The sequence below is a fragment of the Strix aluco genome, unplaced genomic scaffold, assembly GCF_031877795.1.
Source record: "Strix aluco isolate bStrAlu1 unplaced genomic scaffold, bStrAlu1.hap1 H_1, whole genome shotgun sequence".
NCBI lineage: Eukaryota > Metazoa > Chordata > Aves > Strigiformes > Strigidae > Strix > Strix aluco.
Window position 1 is genome coordinate 613,604 of NW_027436666.1, and position 23,946 is coordinate 637,549.

The 23,946-nt window shown below is 36.3% G+C and overlaps 1 protein-coding gene across 26 annotated transcripts in view; it reads left to right on the forward strand.

Moving 5' to 3' along the window:
- LOC141919139 (RNA binding protein fox-1 homolog 1) overlaps positions 1–23,946 on the forward strand; it is a 766,805-nt gene that overhangs the window by 490,925 nt on the left and 251,934 nt on the right. For 3 of the 26 annotated variants that reach the window (XM_074814133.1, XM_074814139.1, XM_074814134.1), the window contains 2 exons: positions 4,185–4,339; positions 7,118–7,338. The exons of 20 other annotated variants lie outside the window; for them this stretch is intronic. In XM_074814133.1, the coding sequence (XP_074670234.1) occupies positions 7,252–7,338 (87 nt within the window). In that variant the 5' untranslated portion in view covers positions 4,185–4,339; positions 7,118–7,251. Of the gene's footprint in view, positions 1–4,184; positions 4,340–7,117; positions 7,339–23,946 lie in introns of those variants that run through there. 3 more of the 26 variants (XM_074814135.1, XM_074814140.1, XM_074814153.1) reach the window with 2 other exon arrangements.

The following is a 23,946-nucleotide window of genomic DNA, read 5'->3' on the forward strand; positions in this document are numbered from 1 at the left end:
AGTAGTATTTTCCTCCAGTTCTGCAGCTAACTTTTCTGAGTGATCCAGGACAATAGGACACAAACTCCCTTCACAAATAGAATTGTACAGGGCCATGGAGCTATTCACTGAAGGAGCTGCCCTACAAATGGCTTGCATCACCACGTGTGCTGCACCCCTTTTTGTAGCTTTAGAAGATGATTTTCTGTGTGACTTCTTGCACAATCTAATGTCCTTCTTCCTAGTTCAGTGCCCAGCCCATTAAATAACTGAAGTTTCCAGATTCATTCTGCTTTAATTTTGACACAAATGCTGGCACAAAAAGTCAAATCTTGTTGTGATTCAGAATGTTTCTAATTCATATGAAAACACAGATAAGTCAAAAGGCCTATTTAGCTATTTGTTTGCCTTTTCAGGGAGTAGAGGTTCACAGATTGTTCTCTGGTTTTGTGCCATGATACGTATGGATGATGACTGATCCTTACATTCCTGTGGTAGCCAAAAGGAAGTCCAGCCACAAAAGCACCCCTTAACTCCATTTTTTAATCTGCTTCCTCTCTCAAGCATACATTTATCACCTGTATAAGTGAATGTGTTTTGTGACTCAGTGAAGGGTAAATCACTCTAGCTGCTCTCAGGAGACAAATATGTATCTCTAGTAATCTAGCTTAAGCAGGAATGGACGTAGAAGAGGTCAAGCCATTTATGTAAAAATCTCTGCCTTCACATATTCCTGAAAAAGTGAAACTAAGTAGATGTGTGTTTTGAGTGTGTGTGTTCTTTCATAGTACTGTCATAGGTGATCTCCTTGTACCAGACACAGCTCTCTTCAAAAGGAATTTACAGTCTAAGATGGATACAGATATACAGCTGACTTGCAGGGGAACGGAGATAGTGGTCATCATGCTACTCAGCGATCGGTTCATCCCCCAGTCAACATTTTTGTGTGGCATTCTGGCGAGAGGAGGTTTTATCAGCTGAAAGAGAGCATTCATAGATGTTTATAGGAAGTTCTTACCTGATATCAGGAACTTACAAGAGAAAGCATTAATGCCATTTTAAGTGTGGTTAGGATGTGAAGGAGCATAATATTCAAGGCAATTTGAACAAGGTACTAATCGTTCAGTCGTTCACAGTAGTAGCTAGGGTAGGAATAGGCTGAAGTGAGCCCTTAAAGGTGATGACAAGTACCATATGGTTGCTGAGGTAGTAAAAGGATGTGTTGTGGGGCAATGCAAGGAGGGAAAGGAGAAGTGATCTTTCTGGGAGCATTCCAAAAGAAATGCAAGTAAACATGCCATTCTTTAGCCAGTGAGATAAATAGAGCAGCAGGTGAATCAGTGCACAGTGCTGACAACAAAACAGAAAGTTTGGAGTTGGTCAAACCAAAGAAAAAGGATTTGACATGTGCTCGGAGACCAACATGTGCTGAGATATTGCACTTCAAATAATGTAAAACCAATTGGCCTATAATGTGAGAGCTTTAATTTTTCTAGGGCTACAAATTGTTTCCCAAATATGCTTCCTAAGTTTTTGTGTGAGGCGATTCTGTCTGAAGGTCTCATAGTCAGCAGGACTATAATTAATTATCTTTATTTATCTTTGAAATCTCTAAATTTGCCGCCGTTGTATTTTTAAAAGAAAAAGGCTAGAGAGCTGAACCTAAGTGAAACTGAAGCATTGCTGGTTTCCGATTGAAAGAATTGTCTAGGTTCATCTTGAACTTCAGCTAGTTTTCAGTTTGCTCCTAAGACCTAATGTTATTTTCAAATAGAAACTTTAAGGTTGGAAGAAAAGTGTTTTAACACCCAATGTGCTGTATCCCACAAGTGTTCCACGTACTTGAAACAGATGGGCTCTCCCAGTTGTAAACAGTTTCGATATCCTTGCCCTATACACTAGTATAAACTGAGATGCTTAATAAACTCGACAAACTCTGATATCATCTGCCATACTTGTATCAGTATGGGATCAGTAGATATCTTTGATTTGTATATGTGATATTTTCTACTTTAAAAGTCACTAAAATATCCATGTTGTATTTTGGCTCTGCAGTTAAGCATAATAGGAGTTGGCTTGGGAATTGATACTTGGCATGAACAGCTCCTATGTGTACTTCAAGGTTTGCTTAGAAGAGTGGAATAGAGTCAGCAGCTGAGGACAGGGGTCATATCTGGATAGTGCTTCTATCTAGAGGTGCCCTTGAAGAGCCTTTGGTCCCAAAGGTTTTGTACAGAAAGGTGGAAATAGTCTTTGGAGGACAAGCGTAGTAGTTATAAAAGTGGCAGAAGTCATGGTTATGAGGGTGAGGGAAGACATGCAGGGCAGCCTTTTCTGCCTGGGTCTACTTACCTCAGGCAGTGCTAATCAGTGGCAGCTCACCTTCTCTTTCAGAGCGTGCATGATACTGATCTGGTAATACTTTTTTAGGGACAATAATCTAAAGTTGCTGTGGGTGATGGAAACTACCAGGAGACCTCCTTTATCCTCTCAGTTCTGGGTTTTCCTTTACCAGAAAACCACTGAGAAATCTTAAAGCGAAAATGGAGAGCGTTTGGAGAATAGGAAAGGTGTCCAGAAAATGGGAGGGTTGAAGAAAAGGTTAAAGGAATCAAATATGACATAGCATAAGCTATGAAGAGGGTGCCAAGGTGGTACCTGGATTATTTATGATCTGTGAGATGGGAAAGTTAGGCCAGTGTTGGAAGGAAGTAGAAATTATTTGAAGTTCATTGGTGTTGTAGAGCATTTGGAAGAATTATTGTTTGTGCTATTTTGAACTAGATATAGGTATTAAGAAGGATTAATGATTTGGCAAAAAGATGGTCTAAATAGATAACTTCTGTCAGGATCTGATAAGTGTGTACATCATTGATTGGCTGATGACTGCATTGCAGGGATCTGTCTTTTCCAGGCAATGTGGCTCCAGGGAAGTTGCTAAAGTCTTTTTTTATCTTGAACCATAGCAAAACTAGGCATCTGCTTTTCCCTAGGGGCATATTTTGGTCATTGTCTAATGTGCCATTTAGGTGTTATATGCAGGTGGGATCAAAACCTTGATTCTTGCATCATTTTCATTTTTCTTGTTCTGCCTGAATGTGTAGCCCAGTTTTCGGGCATAGTTCTGGCTTTATTTCTTTCTGCGTGCATCCGTACTGTACAGCGGTCTTCATTTCCTTCCCATCGGAAACAACTTTTTAGCAAGTCTGCAGTGAAATTAGTTTTAGAGCACTCCTGTCAGTAGCTTCAGTTCTGTGCTAAAACATAAGATCGTGGCGTTAGACCACTGGGCCTGAAATAGTTATGTGTTTTGTGACCTTCTACTGCTATCTTAGCTTGCTTAACCTATTCTGTTCACCTTTAAAACCAGCTTTTCATAAATAATACCTACCTTTTAGCAAAATTCTGCAGAAATGAAACAAATAAGATTGTATATTTTATTTGTGTATACATACTTTGTATATAAAACTAGTGTTCATCTATTTTCTTGTTCTTTTCACCTGTCTTTTGTTTTTAAAATAAGTTTTTGGGTTCAGAAAATCCTTGAAAATTTTTAATTAAAAAAACCCCAGGGTTTGGAAACAGCTGGAAGAAACATGCCCTCCATTAACATACTGAAAATGGCTGAGCGTGTCATTTTTTTCTAACAGCATTATAATTTTCTAGAATGTAATGGAAGTGAAAGCTGTATAGTTGTTTAAAATAGATGATCTCCCCTTTTCCACCCACACACATACTTAAATTTTTGAAGGGAGTAAGAATCCTGGAGTAGGCAGGAAGTAAGTACTGTCACCATCAGTGGCTTCAGACAGATGATTGATGTGCATGGCACTGGCCATTCTGGCTTTGTCCTAGCAAAAACAGCTAGGCCTGTGCTTAATCTTAATCATGCTGGACGTCCTACTAAAGCAAAACAGAATTATTAGCATATTTAATACTCTTCTGGCTCATTATCTGAGTCCTCAGCACTCTTATGGTCAAATTTCATGTATTCAGTATGTTCTTGCAGAACAGGAGTGGCCATTAATGCTATCTACCGGTGAAAACTTAAGACAAATTTCCTTTTTCTGTGGCTGGGAGGGAGAACAAATATGTTGGTATAAACTGGTGAAGCTGATGTAGTTGCATTGGCGTAAGTTCAGAACTTGGCACGGGGCGGAGATGCGAGTAAAGCTGTATTGTACTTCTGTGGTTTTGATTCACAGAGGTTTGTGCGAACTTAGGTAGCTGGTGCACACATGGGACATCATCAAAGAGCCCAACCAGAAAGTCAGAGCTTGGATTTGGAGTGCTATACGGCTATACATTTAGAAGCATGTTGTTATAGTGAGGCAAGCAAAGCATCCTTTCATTAAAACAGGTAACTACAGTTTATTTTCAAAGTTTATTTTTATATATTACAGTCTTCAATGTAGTAAATATAAATGCTTTTTAGACATTTGATATTTTCATTATTCTTGAATGTTTATACTGCTTGCAAAGGATTGGAAGGGTCCTCCTGTAAGTTGCTGAGTTCAGACTACCACTACTATTGGCGTCATACAATTTTCTTTTATAAACCATCCTTTTTTGTTACTGTGGATTTGGAAGGCTGTTCTAGACCCTCACTTAGCCAACACCAAAATATTTTTAAAAAATAACCTGAAAAAAATATTTTCAGCCTAAATTTATTCATAACTAGTTTTTCCTTTATTTTTAATGTGTCAGGATTGTCCTTAGCTTAAACAGTCTCTTCCTCCTACTGTTTTCTTCCCTGTTCACAGTTTTGCTAGGATAAACAAATCAAACTTTCTTAGGTTCCTGTTACAACATAGTTGCTCCATTCCCCTGAAGAACACAGAAAGGGCTTTCTCTGCAGCTGTTTTAGTTGAATTTGACCTTTTTTTTTAATGTGGATGAAGAGAACTGTATGCTGTTCGAAGTACCTCTAAGAAATTGAGAAATAAAATTAAGAAATGCTGATAATTTGCCTTTTCATATTTGCATCACATTAGCAACTCAAATTCCTTAAACAGCTGCAATGAGGTCCCACTTGTCTTCCTCCCGAGTTTAGAACTGAAGTTTCTGTTATTAGTAGAAGCATGACCTTACGATTTATATTATTGAATTTCATCCTGTTTCTGTTAATGCAGTCTGTAAGATTGAGCAATTCTTTCCATATAATATTCTTATCATTCTCAGTCTTGATAGTACCTTCCAACTTTATGTCATCAGGAAATTTTACCAGCATGTTGCCTTATGCCAAAATAATTAATGAAAATATTAAACAAAAACTCTCAGATCACAGGAAAGCTTCCTTTGAGCCTGTGCTTCCCTGTACAAATCATCTTGCTCTTTAGGTTTTCAGACATCTTCTCAAATACATACATGCTGAAACAAAAAACCGACTAGGTATTTTACAGAGCAATTTAACAATCCTTATTTATGTCAGTTGTCCCACTGGAGTCATTTAAGTAAAGCTCACAGAATCCATTTTATAATCTCCATTCCTAGGTGAAAGAAATATTTCTCTTCAAATGCAGTGCACTCTGTTAGACCAAACAAATAGGTAATAGTTAAAATGAACTTTTTGTTTTAGAAATGAAATACGTTTAAATGAGTTGTAATGGCAACTCGCTTTCTCATATATACCTTTTGTTTATATGTTTCTGTATGAAAGTCTATAACTGGTTTTGTATTGGAATTTATGAAAATCTTTTGGCAAAATCCACAATGTGTCAGCCTCTGTGTGTTTAATAATTAAACTGCAGGATTATGTTCCTTAATAATAAAAGAGCAAGGGATATGATTAATAGCTAAGTATAGTCAGATAACCAATGTGAACTGCATTATCCCCAACAGAGAAGTGAAGCTATTCTGTAACAGGAGATGGAACTAGGTAAACATCACTTCATCATGTGACAATTGCTGTCCTCATTGGCAGTCTCTCAAAAGAGCATCATAGAGGGTCACAGTTCAACATCTAAAGTTAGAAGTGGCGTAAGGCTGATAGTAACGAGGGCCAACATGCAGCTGCTAAGGTAGATTTCTAAATCATGCAACACGGCTGCCTTGATACATGAGAATCAATTACTGAAAACCTTTCACGATGGTCAAAATGTGACATTAAATAATTGAGTATCACATCAAATCTTGTCTGCAATTAGTTATCTGGAAAAGTAATTATGCAACAAAATCAAGTAGCTGAAATTAGTGATGTGAAGCACCCTGGTTATTCAAAGACTGTAGGAGAGGATTTTTTTAATTTATGTTTTTTTTACTTGTAGCATGAAGTTTTAAGCACCTAACTAATTCTTTATTGAATTAAAAAAATCTTGCTCAGTTGTAATTCTTGTCATTAGTCATAACTGCAATAGAAGATACATTGCACATGAAAGCAGGTGTTAATGGCTAAGTTTGTTTTGTCTAAAGAAAAAATGATTAGCTGTGGAAGAGACTGTCTTGCAAGTAGTACATTAAAAAGCAAATCTGTTTTGTTTAGGGGAGAAAACAGCCTAAATTTTGCTCTTTTGTCTCTTGCACTAAGAGTGTGAGTTTAATTGGAGAACAGATATGGAATACTCTAAAGGTCAAATTCATTCTTTTTAAAAAAGCTATGATAAATGTAACAACACAGATGTTGTGAAAGGTTAGAAAAGCTATTAAAATATAATTTACACTTAATTTATAATAGAAGTCGTTAGTTTGCATTAGTTAGCTCAAATATTCAAAATAAGCAAGAAAAATACAATAAATCAAAACAATATGTATCCAGCGTAACAGACTTAAGTCTAACCTCTCACATGAATACTGTTTAACAGCTTATAAATACAGGGAAACGTTTATTTACACAATCATGATAAACCTGATTATTTTTTAAATGGTTCTAATAGTAACTGTTGTCGTGTATATGCCAGAACTGATAGCAAAATTCATTCTAATTGCTAGACCTGTACAGAATTTGATCTGTATGTGTATAGTACTTAAAAACTGAACTGATAAGGAGTAGTTGGTTAGTCATGTTACTTAAGCTGGTCCCAAAATAGCACCCTCCTTTTTTGGTAGAGTTAGGCTTGCAGCTGTTGTCTCTATCTGTTGTCTCTGAAGAAAATTTTAACATTAAGAGTTGCTGATGTCAATTTTTTTCTTTTTTTTACAGCTGATGTGGGCTTTGCCCCTGACAGAAGTTATTTGGTTCTAGCTCTGAGTTTGGAAGAAGTTGGTATATAGATTTTCCCCTAACTTTCAATTGATGTGTTTAGCTTTAGTGGGAGTAATACTATCACTTAAACCATGTTGTCGTCTCAAGGAGTTTTGCTACATCCATATGGAGTGCCAATGATTCTGCCGGCAGCACCATACTTCGCTGGACTTGTTCAGGTAATGCAAGGCCGCTTCCAACAAGCAACTTAACTCTAGTGCACTTAGAGTAATAATTGGAATTTTTATGGTTGAGAAAGCAAACACTTTTAATACAGGCAAAAGCTCTCATGTAGTCAGTGAGAAGACAGTAGGAAATCAAAAAGATGGATCACCCTAATCTGTGTATTGACATCTCTCATGGCTGAATAAATGGTGTAGTTGAGCTATATTTGCTTGTATTGATTTGTCTGCTGTTTAACATTCATGCCTTTGCTTCACGAGGTTGACCACAGGGCAGAGGATTTGCTATCCATTCTAGGTTTCTGAGGGAGTCAGCATTCCCACGGCAGGTCATAAGACAAAGTAACTTACCATCATGTGTTTAGTTTAAGTGTTTTAGCACAGCAGATATGAATAGTGTTAAACATGCATTAATTAATATGTTAACGCTTCACACAATGAAAAAGGGTTTGTGTTTTTGTGTGTATAGAAGTAGATCACTTTCACACAATATTTATGCATCGTATGAATTATTTTGAACCCTGAAAGTGTAATCTTGCTTCAGGGCAAGACTTCTGTGTTTTAGAAGTTAACTGGTAATTACTAGATTTAGCTGTTCTTGTTCTGTTGTCTGGTTTTGATTTTATTTTTATCAAAAAGTGGTACTACTGAATTTTCTGTTGTTAGACTTAGGATTTTGAATACATCATGCAGACACTTAGTAAGCAAAAAGTATTCTGTTGTTTACAGTAGTATAAGACATAAAGAAAGAATGCAAGTAACATTTCCAAGCATTGACAAAATGAAAAAAAATCAGTCTACCCTGTAACTGTCAGTAGTTGGATATTATGCATTAACATGGTTGAGAGACACACACGTGTATTATGGCATTTCTGGGTCATGCTAGTGATCAGTCAAATTAGCTGTGGAGGAGAGGCAAATTTTCATTATGCTCCTTTACAAGTTAGCTGGCATAGAGGGGCAATCATAGCAGGAAACAGCTTTTTTTTTTTCCTTGTAGGTCCATTCAGTAATTGAAGACTGAGTTGTGTTCTTCTCTTTAGGCATAATATCAGACACATATGTCTAAAATAGAAATACAGCATTGCACAGAGGCCATTATCAAGTATTGAAAAACTGTGTCTTCTGGGACATGCAAGCTGGTGCTATTTTTTTATGCAGTGAGAGATGGTAGCACACTTGAACGCATCAAGCAGGCCTTCATATCCATTAGAATTTGGGGGTGAAGGTCGGACGCTAGAGCTCAGTCAGACCCTGTGCCATCCTGTCCAATAAATAATTACAAGCAAATCGTGCCTTTCACTGTATGCTGATTGATGTTGAAATTGCTTTTGAAAGTTCTCATAAGTTCCTGTTATAGATTAAGTGCCGGTGTAGGAAAAATAACTGCACCCAACTGAAATGGGTGAATGTAATCAGGTTTAATGGACTCGAGAGCTTGTTGGGAATTAAATAACTATTGATTTGTTGGAAAGTTGCTGTCATTACAAAATGCCACTCTGGACGCATTATCCGAGCAGATAGATTAGAAGAAAGGGCCCTTTGAAAATTCGGGATGCCTTACTTCAATCTTTTTTTCCTTTCTTTCTTTCCTTAGAAAGATATATCCAGGCCTATGCTACTCCATTAGCATAGGTCTAAAATAGTCAAGCAATAAGAATTATTCTACAAAAAAAATAGGTATGTTTACAGGTACAGTCAAAAAGTGTTCTTCATGTGGATACTTCTCTCCCTCTCCCTAATGTCATACATGAAAACTGCATTTTGGAAACAAAACAAATGTTTGAGTTACTCTCTTAGTGGGTGAACCAGAACATTAAATGCTTTATCCGCTTTCTCACCCCAAGTTTTTATCTGCATTTGCAGTATCTGCAGTCAGTTTATGACATTATTACTTATTGCTTGTCTCTTAGAGTAGACCAAAGTAAAGTATCCAAAATAAATAATGCAACGGACACTTGATAGGCATATTTATATCATCCTCTTCTAAGCAGTAATTACATAATGTTCAGAACTTTAATGGAAATTTTCTTCAAAAATATGCCTTGATAAACTGATTATGCAAACATTTTTGCTGGGTTGCAGGTTGAGAGCCACAACCCTGAAGTATTTTCAAATACGAGGCTGGCTTAATATTTTAGAGGCTTATAAGATTGTGATTTATTTATTTGCATGGATATCTAGAGAAAGTAGATGTATTTCTGATTAGGGATTCCCCATGATTTCCAATTGGATTTACACCAGGATTGCATATGCAAACAGCGTAGAGTATTGCGTTGAGATCTGGGGGACTGTTTTGGGGTTTTTTCATGTTTGATGCTGCATGGTTGAGCAAGAGAGAGCTCAGATGTCCGTGGAGGACTGTTAGTCTTCAGGGGTTCTGCACCTTCAAGTGCTGTATATTATTTTATGTACTGCTGTGTATGTGCAGCCTTTTCCAGCCTCGCCTAAATTCATCAGAAAACTCTATCCTACATCTTAAATTTGCTTTTGCCACACCCTCTTGTTAGAGAGTACTGGAATGTGTGAAACTTAGGACAAACAAAAAAGGGCAAATACTGTGGATACATTTCTGGAAACACTTTGGATAAACAACCATGTGTATTTTCCCAATTGCATGGATTAATCTATTAAGATTTGTGTTCCTCTTACCGAGATCATATGTTTGAGTGAGATGATGAAAAGTGGAACGCGTATGTTCTTGGAGAGAAGGAAAGTAGTTGCTCAGAGTTACAGATATGTCAAAATGTATCAAGTTATGTTAAATATATTGCAAACTTAGTTTTCTTTTCCAATAAATAAATACACCTTCAAAATCTTATTAGAACGATGTTATTAGTATTGCCTATGATTTCTTAACACATTTTGTAATGAGAAAAATAAACTATCTTCCTCTCCCTTCTTCCTCCTGGGTGAAATGGTAGGAGGAAAAAAATCACGTGATGGGACAAATGATGCATAAATAGCATTATGCCTGATGTGGGTGGAGAGATGTTTTCTGACTTGGCACAAAAGGTGTGCTGGTGGCTTCACAGGCTGTCACAATTACGCTGCCGTGAGGAGCAAAGCAGGTAGTGCAACCCAGCAACTGCACATGCTGTGGGCAGCAGGGCCTTCTGTGCCTCAAACCTCTCATGCTGTTTGTCCTGGCAGGTGAGATAAAAAATATGTCACAGAGGATTAAGTGGCAATCCAGTAAAAGACCTCTTATCCTGCCCTTGGTTCACATCCCAGGTTTGTCATTTGACTCCGGTGGGGGAACCCTTCAGTCCAGAGGATGGTGCAGTCAGGAGGGTGTGCGTGGAGGAGGTCCCTGCGCAGGGGCGGCCGTGGGACCCTTGCCCTGCTGTCAGGACGCGTGGCTCTGGGCTGCTCAGAATGAACGGGGGAAGCCAAGTTCTGTTTGTCATTAAAATTATGAAGTGCAGCATCAAAAAAACCATTTTGCAATTCATAGAAGAGTAGTACGTTTTATAGAATAATAAGTGAAATGTCTCCATATTAGCTTCATCTTTCATGACTTTGAGTGTTTCAGGTATATAAAATGTTTGCAATTGCTCTGGATACTTGAAATATGGTAAAATATTTTGAAAACACAAGTGCAGTATGTGACATTTTAATGATGGATGCTAAATTATTTATTACATGGCTGGTTTAGGTGGCTCAATTTCTATTTAGCAGAGAAAGAGGAGTTCATATGCATTATTATAAAAATTAATAAAGTTGAAATTACTTAGACCTTTCGGTAAACTAATAGGAAAGTCTAAATAGAGAGACAGTCCTATTTAATACAAAAGGCGCTACTTAAAGATTCAAAAGATGGGGTTTTTTCTGAATATGGTCAGTATTTTTCTAAGGTGTGTTTTTGTTCTAGCATAGTGACCAGAAAAGCTCTAAGAATTCTGAGGGTTTAAGCTTATGTTCGTTGTTAAGGACTTCAAGCAGCTAAGCTAAAATATTTTCTTCTGCTTTTTTTGCCTTATTTATTTGTGTGGTGGTAAAGGGGGGTAGAAGAAAAGTATGAAATAGATGGCTCTTGATTAACTATTTTAATAAACTGGGAATTACTGTACTTTTAAGTGCATCATTCTTAAATTGAAATTATTGTCAAGATATTTTGATTATATCTGTGCATCTCATTTTCCATAACTGGTGTGTGTGTTTGACTGACAACTGGAAAAGTGGTAATCTGGAGACAGTTCCATTTTATTTTAGGGCTAAGTGAGAGAATTGCCTAGAATATGCTGTGAAAAGTAGTGGTGCAGATTTCTTCACAGTTCCATCTTTACCCGTCTGTAAAATCCTTGTTTTAGTGCTGTATTGGGAAGTGCTAGCAGTGAATACGTTCAGAATACTTGTAGATGCTAGTGTGTTAGGCTACCTGCAAAATCACACTTACTTGCTGGCAGTCCAGTTTTCAGAAATGTTGTGGATATGTTCTGTTACCTTACATTAAAAAGGCTTTTGTAATTTAGTAGTTTTTATTTGAATAATGCATTTGAAATAGAAATGATGAGAGGTTCTTTCTGTGTTGCCTGAAGTGGTGTATAGTTGTTTTGGTTGTTTTTAGATTACGATCTAGTGGAACGCAGTGCATAATTTCTGTTTACATTGGCTGAGTTGCCTAGTTGAAATGCAATAAGTAGATGATTTACCTTTAGATGCAGATTTATTCTGGCTTGATTGTGGTGTTCTGTCTTTGCAAGTGATAAGGGTCTCCTATTACTAGTACTATACTCCCAGCGCTTTGTGAGTGGAGGACTAACATTTTACTACTGCAATCACTTTTCATCTGAGTGTGTATTTTGTTCTGTTCTTGAGAGAGTATATGTAAAATTTCTTCTCTCTCTGAGTTGCAAAGTTTTTCTCCTTTTTGTATCAAAATGTGCTTTTAATAGGAGATGTAAGGTGGTGGTGATAATGATGGATGAGGTCTGTATTCCTTTGTTTACAAAAATTTTCAGTTATCGGTGTTAAACCTCTGGAAATACACCTTCAGAATATTTTTTTTTTTTTTTTTGCTTTTGATACATGGATCAAGCAATGTAGCCAACATGCATTCTCTGTGAAACCTGCTATTTGTTCAAGAGGCTACAGACAGCTTGAAAGTATTTTGTTATTGCCATTGCAAGAGTTTATTTTCTTTTAACCTGCCTTTGTTTCTTGCTAATAAGTGCCTATATCATAAAATACCTGATAAGTGAATGTGCAGGGGGGAGAGGGAGGGGCAATGACACAGAGTGTCTTTCCCATTGACCGAAAAGATGTTTTTAGTGAACAGGATAGCCTATCTAAATAGTTTTAGTTTGACTAAGAAACAAGTGGTTATTCTCTCCTCCCATCTGCATAATTTTGTCTCACTAGCCTTTATTTCAGAAATCAATGGGTAACGTAATTTGAATGAGTCAGGCAATACTACATTACCTCTTACTCTGTCAGCTTGGTCAATGTTGTGTTATAGTCAGGGCTTCTTTCTGAGCTCAGCAAAAAAGCAAAAGATTTCATGTGACACCCAACAGACACCGAATATTTTCCTGTCCAACGTTTGCATGTACTATCAGTATTAGTGAATTTTAGACGTCACGATATATACTTACGGTCACTAGCTTGTGTGTTGGATAATAAGCTTCAATGGAGTGTTTTAGTAGGGCAAGAAACTGGGTAAATCTGGGTCTTTGTGGCTGCAGCTTCTGCAGTGTTTAAGTGGAACAACTAAAAGGATACCTGAGGTTATATGAACAGAACAGTTTTTGTAGATAGAGTAACTTTCAGTAGCATAGGTTCTATTCATTTGTTCATCCCCTAAATAAGACAAAACTTTTAAGATTTGGATTCTCTGCAAAAGCAGATTATTTAATTTGGCTTCCCTAACTAGAAGCCAGCAAAGTGATATGGCTGTTTGCAAGGATCTGGAATTGCTGTTGATTTTTTTTTTTTTCTGACTCATGCATAATCATCAGTAATGAAAATTCTGATGGCCAGATTATGTCAGGAGATACAGCTTTGAAGTTCTATTACTTTCAGTAGAATGATACACAACTGATATAAAAATGTGCTTGTATATCTAAACATAGAACAAGTATTTTTATGGAGTTGGATTGAATATTTTACTTATTCATCCTCTGATAAGTTATCTTGTGATACATGAACTAAAGTTAGAAACCCAGTTAAAATACATTTTTTGTTTTATTTGGTCTGTTTGCGTGCTTTTTTTAACTGAGGTGTGCAGGTAACTTTTCTCATACCTGGTTTCGAAGATGGAGTTGCAAAAACATATGAAATGTCTATTTCAGTAGGCCAGGTTGTGGAAAAAAAATATGGTAAGGCCATCATAATTTAAACTATAACTACTTACAGCTGCTGTAATCAGGGGTTGCATTTGAACCGCTCTATTACTAGGTGAGAGTGATGGAATCACACCTGGCTAAATATTTGCCAGATAGATATCACAGTTGTCTTAAGTTTATGAGCATGAGAAGGGTTCACAGATAATTTGAAAAATTTGGGGTTTTTTTAGTGTAGTCACAGGTCATGAACATTGTAAATAGATAATAGGAATTTGATCCAGGTAAATTTTCTGTGTCATAGTTTCCACCTGTATTTCATGAAATTGAGATTATTGTGGACTGGAGTTAATTCTCATACCCTTGGTTCCTTCTCTTACTTTAGTGGCCAGAGATACGTGAGCTAGATACCTTGGAAGAAGACTTAATCCTCTTTAATTCTGATGGTTTTATTAAATTAATAAAGAATGTGTATTTTTACTCATATATGTATTTTTATTTTTGATCAAGCTAAGAAGAAAGTAGAAGTCTCTTGCCTATATATTCAAGAGTCAGAATGGTTCATAATCTGCCTTTTAAGGTTTTGTTTGAGGCCTCTGAATTAAGTAAAACAAGTTGTGCATTTCAAGGAAATGGTATTCAGATTTTATTGGAAAGTATCCTTAAGTAAAAGCAACTTATTTTTCATTAGGATAAAGCTAAAAATACTGATAAAGCAGTGAACTGATCTGAACTATGCTGATTTTTTTTTTTTTTTAAATTCTGAGACATTAAAAATCTGGTGAAATGATCATTACCCCAGTGCTTTTTCTTGTAGAGGTAGAAGTACACTTTTGTTATGTCTCTGTCCTTACTTTGCAATACTATTTCAAAAGTATGTGATGCCCTCTTGGACACTAATTAGTAAAATTTAAAAGTAATGGCAGAGAAAATGGTAGGTTGTTTATACATTGTTTTACTGTGATAAATGTCTATGACACTTTACTTTCTCTGTGACATTTGAGTATCTAGCAAATACTGTAAAATGCATCTCCAGCCATCTTGGACAATGTAAACTGCAAAACATCTAACCCAGGTAAGCGAGTGGCTGCCAAAATGCAAATACAGATTTCTCCGAAAGTTACCAGCTACTGTGCAGGTATGCATCAGCTGTCTTCATTTTTACTGACAGTGGTGCTATATACAAGTATGTTTCAAACACTTTGAGAACAAATCATGTTGACACTTGAGAAGAAGAACGAGAAAAAAGGGAATTTCCAGACATTTTACTTGTCTTCCGTCCTAGAGAAAATCTTAGAATAATATTAAATCAGAACCTCTACCTAAGTGAGAATTGCAAAGAGTGGTAAGAACAGGTTAAAAAAAGAATCCCACTGTCAGGCTTTTTAAAAGATATAACCACGGAGTTGGTCAAAAGCAAGAAAGATGACATTTAGTTGAGAAATTAAAGGTGACTAGAGGTGAGGGAAAGCAGGTCTTCCTGCATCTGTGAATGATCTTGTAGATAATAATACATAATGAATCATTCTTTTTTTCCCTACTAGCCTCAGTGTGATGCTGACTTTTAGTGAATTAGTAAATCTGAGAAGTCCTTCCTTACTCCATAGAGAGAACTTCTCTGTAAGCATGGCTCGGGTGATTAGACGCAGTTGGATGCTGAAGTGAGTGCTTAAGATGGGACCTGCTTCAGTTTTCTGAGAGGAAGTTTTGAAGGTGTATACCCCCTATGCAAAATGGTTGCTTATTCTCTAAGTGTTGGATATGCGTACAGGGTTTTGTTTTATTTTTAGGAGAATGGGTTTAGTGCTTGACCGTTTTTTTTTTATGATTTATTTTTCTTTTGTTTCTCTGATGTATTAGATCTTGTCTGTGCCAAAAGAGTTTAGAGATAAATTTTTAATATTTTGAGAAATACAGAAAAGCCTATTTTTAATGAAATAAGGTCACATTTGCTACACTCTTTCTCTTTGACTTGGAATTGCTCTGAAAAACAGTATTTGAATAAATTTTTTTAAAAGAAGTTTGATCTTGCTAACATTTGAGGTACAGAAAGAAAGCAAACCTCTATAACTGTGTTTCAGTGCCCTGTTAGAATGACAATATTTTAACTACAGTTATTAAACACTGACCCAGCCCCCCACCCCAAAACATAAATATTATTTAGAGCCATCAAACAGGATGGAAGAGGATGCTGATTGTCTGTTGTATACAAAAGAGAAAATATAAATTCTTCAGAAAGCCATGAGGGTAGTTCAACAGAATCTCGACTAAGTTTTATTCTGTAGAGCCTGAACCATGCTTGAAAAGGTCTACTTCCCAGTCTCTTAAATAATTTATATTTTGTTATGCATTTGTAATGATTAATTAGTACTGAGTGATTTTTAAGTTTGTGGTACTTGGAAACTGTCCTATATTGGAAAGCTGTCTATTCAGGTACAACTACAGAGCATACTTTCACTATTTCATCTCCATTCCAATGAATGTTACTTTCAGAAGTGCAGCAGTATTTTCTGCCTTGTCCTGAGATAGAACAAGGAGAATGAACAATCTAGCATGTTCTGTTGTGACAAGTCATGCAAGAGTCTGTTCTGAGATGAACATGGAAAAGACAGCACAAGCTTTTCTTTCACTAAGGGAAATGAAGTGTAATTGGAGCACACCCCCGTTCTGGAACACGGGAATAAATTACACTTTTGGTTATTACTTTTTTTTAAATCTTGTGTCTAGACACAAAGCTGCACCCTTTTTTTTTTTTTTTTTTTTGTCTTTTTGGCCTTATACTGTCTAAAACCAGAATAAACAAAATTTGAAATCTTGAAAATATCTTAACCTTTCTGTGACCAACTCATAAAATTAAAAGTCTAGCTTCCACGTTCTCTTTGTCTTCTGTATCCATTTCAGACATAAGTATCCATCTCCCTTTTTACTATCTAGATACAATGTAGCAGTTATCAGTAGTTGGATCCAGTAACAGAAGAGGACTTAAGGCTAACTGGAACAAGCAGCTAGGGTTAGGCCCAGTTCTCCTTAAAAGACCAGCCAGCCTTTGGCAAATTGTTCTTCCTACTCAATTTTCCCCTATCAAATCAATTGTTATGTTTGCCATTAATTAAAAAAAAAAAAAAGTCTGCAGTTGCAGAATTGGCTCTGTATAGTTCCATCTTTGTTTATTCATTCAGAATCTTAAATACAAAATGAAGGAAAGTGTTGTGTGTAAGGATTTACTTCTGAATACTTCTAAAGGTTACCTAAAATTGTTGATGATTCAAATAAATTTTTCAAAACTGATCATTCTGTAAGAAAATAAATAGATGGGTTGGTTTCATTGTAACACTGGTCAATGTGTACTGGGAAACTGTCTTTGCTGGCTCCTGTGGTGACTTATTTTGTAGACATAAGTTTTTAAAAGACACTCAGGCCTTTTGAACACTGCTGTTATAGGAAATGAAATAAATCCATTGCAGGATTCTCAGAGTACCATTTTTAACTGACATACTGTGCTGGATTGACTGAAGTGAGTACATGGTCTTTTTACTGTAGAAATGAATGCTTTGATTTTTATGCCTTTCTCCATGAAGGAACAGTTAAAATCAGGCATAGGGAAACGTAACAGATGTTCATACACATTTCCCATCTGAAAATGCCTTCCACTGGCCAAGACAATTGTTAGGCACAATTAAGCCCAGTATATACATCCTGTACTGTAAGCCAAGTCTGCTGAATATGTTCCCAACAGGGAAGCACAGATTTGGAAAGAAGGCAGTTTATATGAACTTTGATCTGCAGTAGATTTTTGAGAGTCACTGTGTGAAAAACATAAGGAGAACTGACTGACAGCTGTGAATCTGTGCCCCAGTGCACTACACTGTAAACTATATCTTTAAGAGAAACTTTCAATCCATGAGAAAATTTCATATGCATTTCAGCGATGCTAACACTTGAAATCTGATTTCTGAGTGGCATTTGGTATTATGTTGCCAACTGACTTAAAAAGCTTGTGATATTATGCCTTGTAATGTTCCACATTCAGTCTAATTGTCACTGTAATCAGCTTTATGATGGCAACTCTTCATGATGACTACAGGGATATATTTTCCTCTTTTTTGCATATTATGTCTGAAATGTGAGTTACTTTCTGATTTCAGAGGCATACTGGTAGTGAAGGGAGGAAGGCACTGTAGACCTGCAGACTTTTAAAATCATGTATGACATGTTTATGCAGAGAGCGGGATTTGTCATTTCCAAGAATATGATAGCATCTACTGTTGAAAAAGATGCTGAGAACCAAGTACTCTTATATTTTGTGATATGTATTGTAACTGAACACATTATAGTTGGCCGTGCTGGAAAAGCATGCCTTCCTGGTATCTCAAAAAATTCCAGTGATTGACTATTTCAGTTGTATCAGAATATCGTACAGATGCTGTGAAAGTGTGTTGACCTAAAAATGTCACTGAGTATTGGTATTTCGTATCAGTCTGCTTTCACTTTTTTTTTTGGTTGTTTTTATTTTTTTTTTTTTTGGTTGGGGCAGGGGGAGGGGGGAGCAGGACAAAAATACAAGACAGACATTGCTTTTCTGTTGTGTAATGCCTGTCTTTTAATAATATAAAAAGCTCTGTGCCAGGTCTGTAAAAGGAATCTAAGTTGCTGGGCAGTCAGTATGTATTTTCGCTGAAATATGCGAGAGAACTCTAAAATGTGTCTGCTATTCCAGTCTTATTTTTATGTAATAAGACACAAATCTGCAAATACTGATTCCCGGTTTTTCTCTGGCCTTAGTTCTCCATATTTACTTCTGGTACTTGTCCGTGAGAAGCACTGTCTTGCTTACGTGTCTGTGAAATGTACTTTTTATGTGCTGTTCTGTGGTCATCTTGAGGTCAGCATGTTCCTGGCTGCAAACTTATCTTTTGCATTATTATTGGTTGATTTGTTCCTAATAAAAGCCTTTCTCTGGTAGAATAATAGCAAAATGCTGAGAAAGGTATTTTTATTCTCTTGGTTCCAATAAGAAATGGGAGATCAAGAGGAGAGGTAGTCCAGTGATTCTTTGGTGAATCGTATTTAGCATGGGAGAGATTATTTCAAAATATTAATAAATGTATAGCATTGTGCTTCTGGAGAGATAGGATGACATTTTCTGTTTTACGTTTTCGGTTTACGTTAGTTGAATTCATTGTAAAGATTTTCTTCCCCTGAGTTCCGGAAGTTAAGATCAAGTACCTGAAATACTTCGAAGTAGTTCTGGGTCAGAGCCAGACTACATGATTATTTAAGCCCATATTCCATAATTTTATTCTTTTTTTTGTTTGTCTGTTTCCAAGCACTTCTTTTCTGACACAGCAAATAATCTGTTCAGTGCTCAATTTTCTTGATGCCATTCTATAAGACTGTTGTAATATTACAGTTTTTACCCCAGGTTTCTCACTTTCTATATTCTATATACCTCTGTTATTTCTCTCACCTTGTTGCTTTAGTAATGTTTTCCTTTTTATGTAACTTGGAATGCTTCTCTGTTACTAGAATAGCATAACCTTTTTTTGCATTTTATTAATTAAGAATATCTTCTGAGCACCATTCTTCAGTTCCACTGCAAAAAAAAAAAAAAAAAAAAAAAGAGATACGGCATCCACAGCATAAAATTAGATTGTGAGTTGGGAATCAGACACCTTCAGAAACAGATCCAAGACATATTTTTAGGGAACACTGCATAGTAGCAAGCATTTGAAGTATTTGTGGAAGTATTTCTTGAGAATGATGCCTGTTAGCTCATGAGGTGATTCTCAAATGTACTGTCTAAAAGGCCATCCGTTTTACTACTAGCTCCCTAACATAATGACTAAAACTAAAGAACTAATTTGTCTCTGGATATACTATATACTGATTCTATTGTATTGTTAATATTTATTACATTTACCACTTTGTTCTTCTGTATGCATACATAATTCTGCATAAGCAGTATGTTTCCTTGGAGAGAAGGATAAAATTTATAAATTTAAGTAAAACTTGCTGCTTTTTTTCAGGGTTGGTTTGTTTGTTAAATAGCAATTGTGATTCAAGAATAAGATGAAGTAATTAATTACCCTCCACGCCTTTTTGAAGAAGAACAGTGTACATACTTCGTGACTTTGTTTAACAGTTAGCTTTTGTTCTCTAACAGGACAGGAGACTTTGAATATATATTACCTACTGCAGAAATAGAAAAATCAAATTGAATGTGTAATGGTTCCTTTTCTCTCTCTGTCTCAGGACGGAACATTTTTGTAAAATTGATTCCATGCTCTTTGATGAAAACGATTTCTCTAATGTAACAAAACTTTTTTTTTTTTCTGTCATCTTTTTTATTTTCAGAATCAGAAAGTGAATGTATACATTTATATAAAAAAGGTTTCTTGCTGTGAAGAGGGATTTCCGATTCACAGATTCAAAGATGTTCAAGCCAGGAAGGATCATTATGATAATTCAGCCTGCCCTCTTGAATATACGTGCTACAGAATCTGTCTCAGACACTGGCTTAAAGCAGACCTTTTGGAAGATATTTAATCTTGTTTTAAACATCCAAGGAATTTTGATTCTACCAGTCTCGCTGATACCCTACTAAACTGTTTGAATGTTTAATTACCCTTGCAGTTAGAACACTGCAAGTCTTTCTTTCTCTTTACTTCTGCTTCTAGCCACTGGTTCCTGCTGGGTTTTTTGTCTGCAGGATTGAAAATGCGAAACACCCACAAACAAATGAGGAAGCTCTTGAAGTGTACAGCCTCCTAGAAGGGATGTATATCACAGACATGGAGAAAAATAGGGAAGGAAGGCACCTTGTGGGATCATGTAATCTACTTCTCTGCCTGAAGGCAAGATCAACTTTGCTTGTGTCATTCCTGACAGATGTTTGTCGAGCCTGTTCTTAAGATCTTGAGTGACAGGGACTCTCTAACCTCTCCAGGCATTTTACACTTGCACTAGAGGTGTTTTTTTTCCCCGATGTCTGAGTTAAAGTATTTAATTTTGTAATTTAACCTCCCACTGTTGTTCTATGCAGAGTGGACATAGAAAATGCATTATTTCGATCCTTTTCACAGTGGGCCATTATCTACTTAAAGACAGTTATGTCAACCTCAGCCTTCTCTTCTTGTGGTAGTGCAATCCTCGTTCCTTCAGTCTTTCCTTCTAGAGTTTTCCTTAGCCCCCTACAGTTGCAGTACTTTATGGATAAGATTTTTAGATCCATGGAATTATTGAGGCATCTAATTTCTCTTTTTGAGAAGAACATAATATAATGGATGAAGCATAACTTTCTTTCAAATACCTGGAATTGGAGTAGGAGATGATTAAAATTTTGCTAGTAGAGATAGATGTACAGTGGGGAGGAGAGGTGAGAGTTAACACTAAGTCATGAGACACAGAGCACTGTGAAGGATGAGTTTATTTTGCTGTTATTAAAAATTTCATTTCAGGATAATCCCTCTGAGATTTAACACGTTATTTTAAGAAAAGCTTCCTAGAGCAGCAGTAAACAAGACAGTACAGTAGGTTCAAACGATTCATAAATGTTTGGATTTTTTTAAACATTCCATTTATTGAGTCTATTTCTGATACAGTGCTGAAAGATACAGTAATCATGTTGCTGATGTGTTTGCAAAGAGTGACATTTGTAAAGTAATCTATTGAAATAATCAGCACTCTGAAGCCTTGTCTGCAGTTTCTGGCTGTCAAATTTTGTGAAGTAGGAGAAAAGACGTTTAAAGCACAGGCTAGCTCTACTGATTTTTGCGTATCCCTTCTTCATCAGCAACTCAACTGAGGTTTAATTTTGAGATGCGACTGTATGAGTGGCAGTATCGGTTTCTGTGCATGGCTTTGTCAAAGCATGTAGTCTGTGCCTCTGAGTGTCCAAAGAACAGGAACAACACGTCCTTCCATCTGAATGTTTATTTACGGTGGTGTTACAGTGTCCCAATGCCCGATACTATGGAAATATATGAACAAACCTCATTTTACTGTATAGCATTTACATTAACATAGGACATATTTAACTACTACAGTGCACAGCGATGGCTTATTGTACTAGTACGACATGAGATGACTTTATTACACCCACTGTTTGAGCGGACATCATTATGGAAATCCCAGCAGAAAAGCCACAGACTATTTAGATATAAGAAGAGCATGATCTTCTCTTAAGCAAAAGTAAAACCACAACATGGTGGGTAATAGTAATGATATGTGTTATTGGTAGGGTTAACTACATTAATGGCAAAACAGTAAACAAAATGTACATATGCTACCATCGTGTTACCTGCAGTTAATTTTCCCTTGATAATCATCACTGCGCTTCAGAGAATTATTATCTTAAATGTCTGATTTCCCGTTTTTTTATGTTTGTAAAGATAGGTGACAAAATATACACATACTCTTCAGGTCTTCTAAAGCCACAGTGCTGTGAAGTCACGTTACAAATTGTAATTAATCCATATTTCATTCAACAGCCTCCAGTAAAAGAAGGCATTTTGGCATGTGTTTAGGAACATTCCTCTTCAAGAAGGCACTGAAATTACAGTAAAGCGCATGCTGAAGTGCTTTCCTGAATTAAGATCCTAGTACTCAGTAAATATAACCACATTTTCTCAAGTTTTCCCTTCATGTTAATATTGATGATAGGATCTGAATCTCTGAGACATGGATCAAGAATAGTCTGTGATCAGGAAAAGGCAGATAAATGGTCATGGAAAAGCAGAGAGATTAAGAAACACAGAGAAGTAAAGCAAAATAAATGAACCTTAGCAAAGTGGGATTTATTTGCCAGTTTTTATTTGTATCACTTTGTATAAAGTGACTCAAAAAACCCCATGTCTACTACACTTCTGCTTTAAGGAATCTTCTTGCCCTGCCCTGCTCTTTTTCCTTAGTTATTCACAAGAGTGTTACCGTATTGAGGTGTGCACAGCAGAAATAAACCCAGTAAGAAAATTAGGGCTTAGTGAGTGAGGGGAGCGTAGTGGAACCTCACAGCCCTTCTTGAGGGCCTCCAGATGACCATTGCCAAGTCTTATTCTTGCAGAATTTACTGTGTAATGTCAGAGAAGAATGAGAGCTTTCTCCCCCCCTTACTGACCAGCACTGGGGAAAGTTTGTAAAGGATCAAAACTTGATAAGAAATGTATAAAGATGAAAGAGTGACTATGACTCACTCCCAGACACAAAATACAGATAATAGAGCATCTTTTAAAGAAATATTTATAGAGTTCATATGTAATTTTCCATTTATATCGTGGAAGAACAGAGGGGTATATAATAAGTTTATGATTACTTCTCCTTAAGCTTCATAATGACAAGCAAGTTGTTAGTAAATTAAAGCTGTCATATAATCAGTGTAAGTTTTCTTCAGTTTCTTTTTTTTCACTGTGATTTACCATTCTCCCCTCTGCTCTGGTTTATTCATCAATGCCTGCATAAATAGGAAGCGATCCTTGTAATGTGGGCAAAATATGAATGTAAGGCTGCGAACTCCTTTCGGTTTGCTTAATAATATGTTTTATACTTTGTCTCATGTACATATCTAAAGATGCATGCCTATTAGATGAGAGAGAGTTCTGTCTGGAGCATGTGAGGGGAGATCTGTTTCCTGTAGCCTAACATGGATCATGTATTTTCATTTCATGAAACTTGTCACAGCTGATTTCATCCTTTCAGGGACAGATTTCTAGGTAGGTGCATACATTATAAAATTGAAATGCCTTGGCAGTGGTGTTCTTTGGGAGACTTGTGCATAGTTTTAAATTTTGTGGACTTGTTGGAATACAGGACTGTTCTTTAAGGCTGTATCTAGATTGAGTTATTCTGCATGAACATTTCTATGAAATGTAAGTATCACCAGGAACCAGAAAAACAGATTAAATACTTGAAAAGGTAATAAATACTTGATACTTGAAGATTGTACTGAAACTTCTCAATAAGGTAGAGTTTACAGTGTTTTCAAAATTATGAAAGATTTGCTATGTGCTTAAAAAATACCAGTTCTCTTTATTTCGGTTGGTGTAGGCATAGTCTTTTTTTCACTTGCTGTGTTTATTATCACCAGGATATGCTTAAATCATGCTCTGTACTCAGTGAAGCTTTGCTGAAAAATGTCAGTCAGTAGTTGCAAAGCTGTCAAGCTCTTTTCCTTAAGTTGAATTTACACAGGCACCATAAGAAGAAATTAATGAAGATTTGTTTCACTGCACATATATAGCCATTTCTAATAAACTTTTAGTGATCTAAAGTACTTTCTGTACACTTGCATTTTTTTTTCTGGATTACAAAATGGATAAAAGCTTCA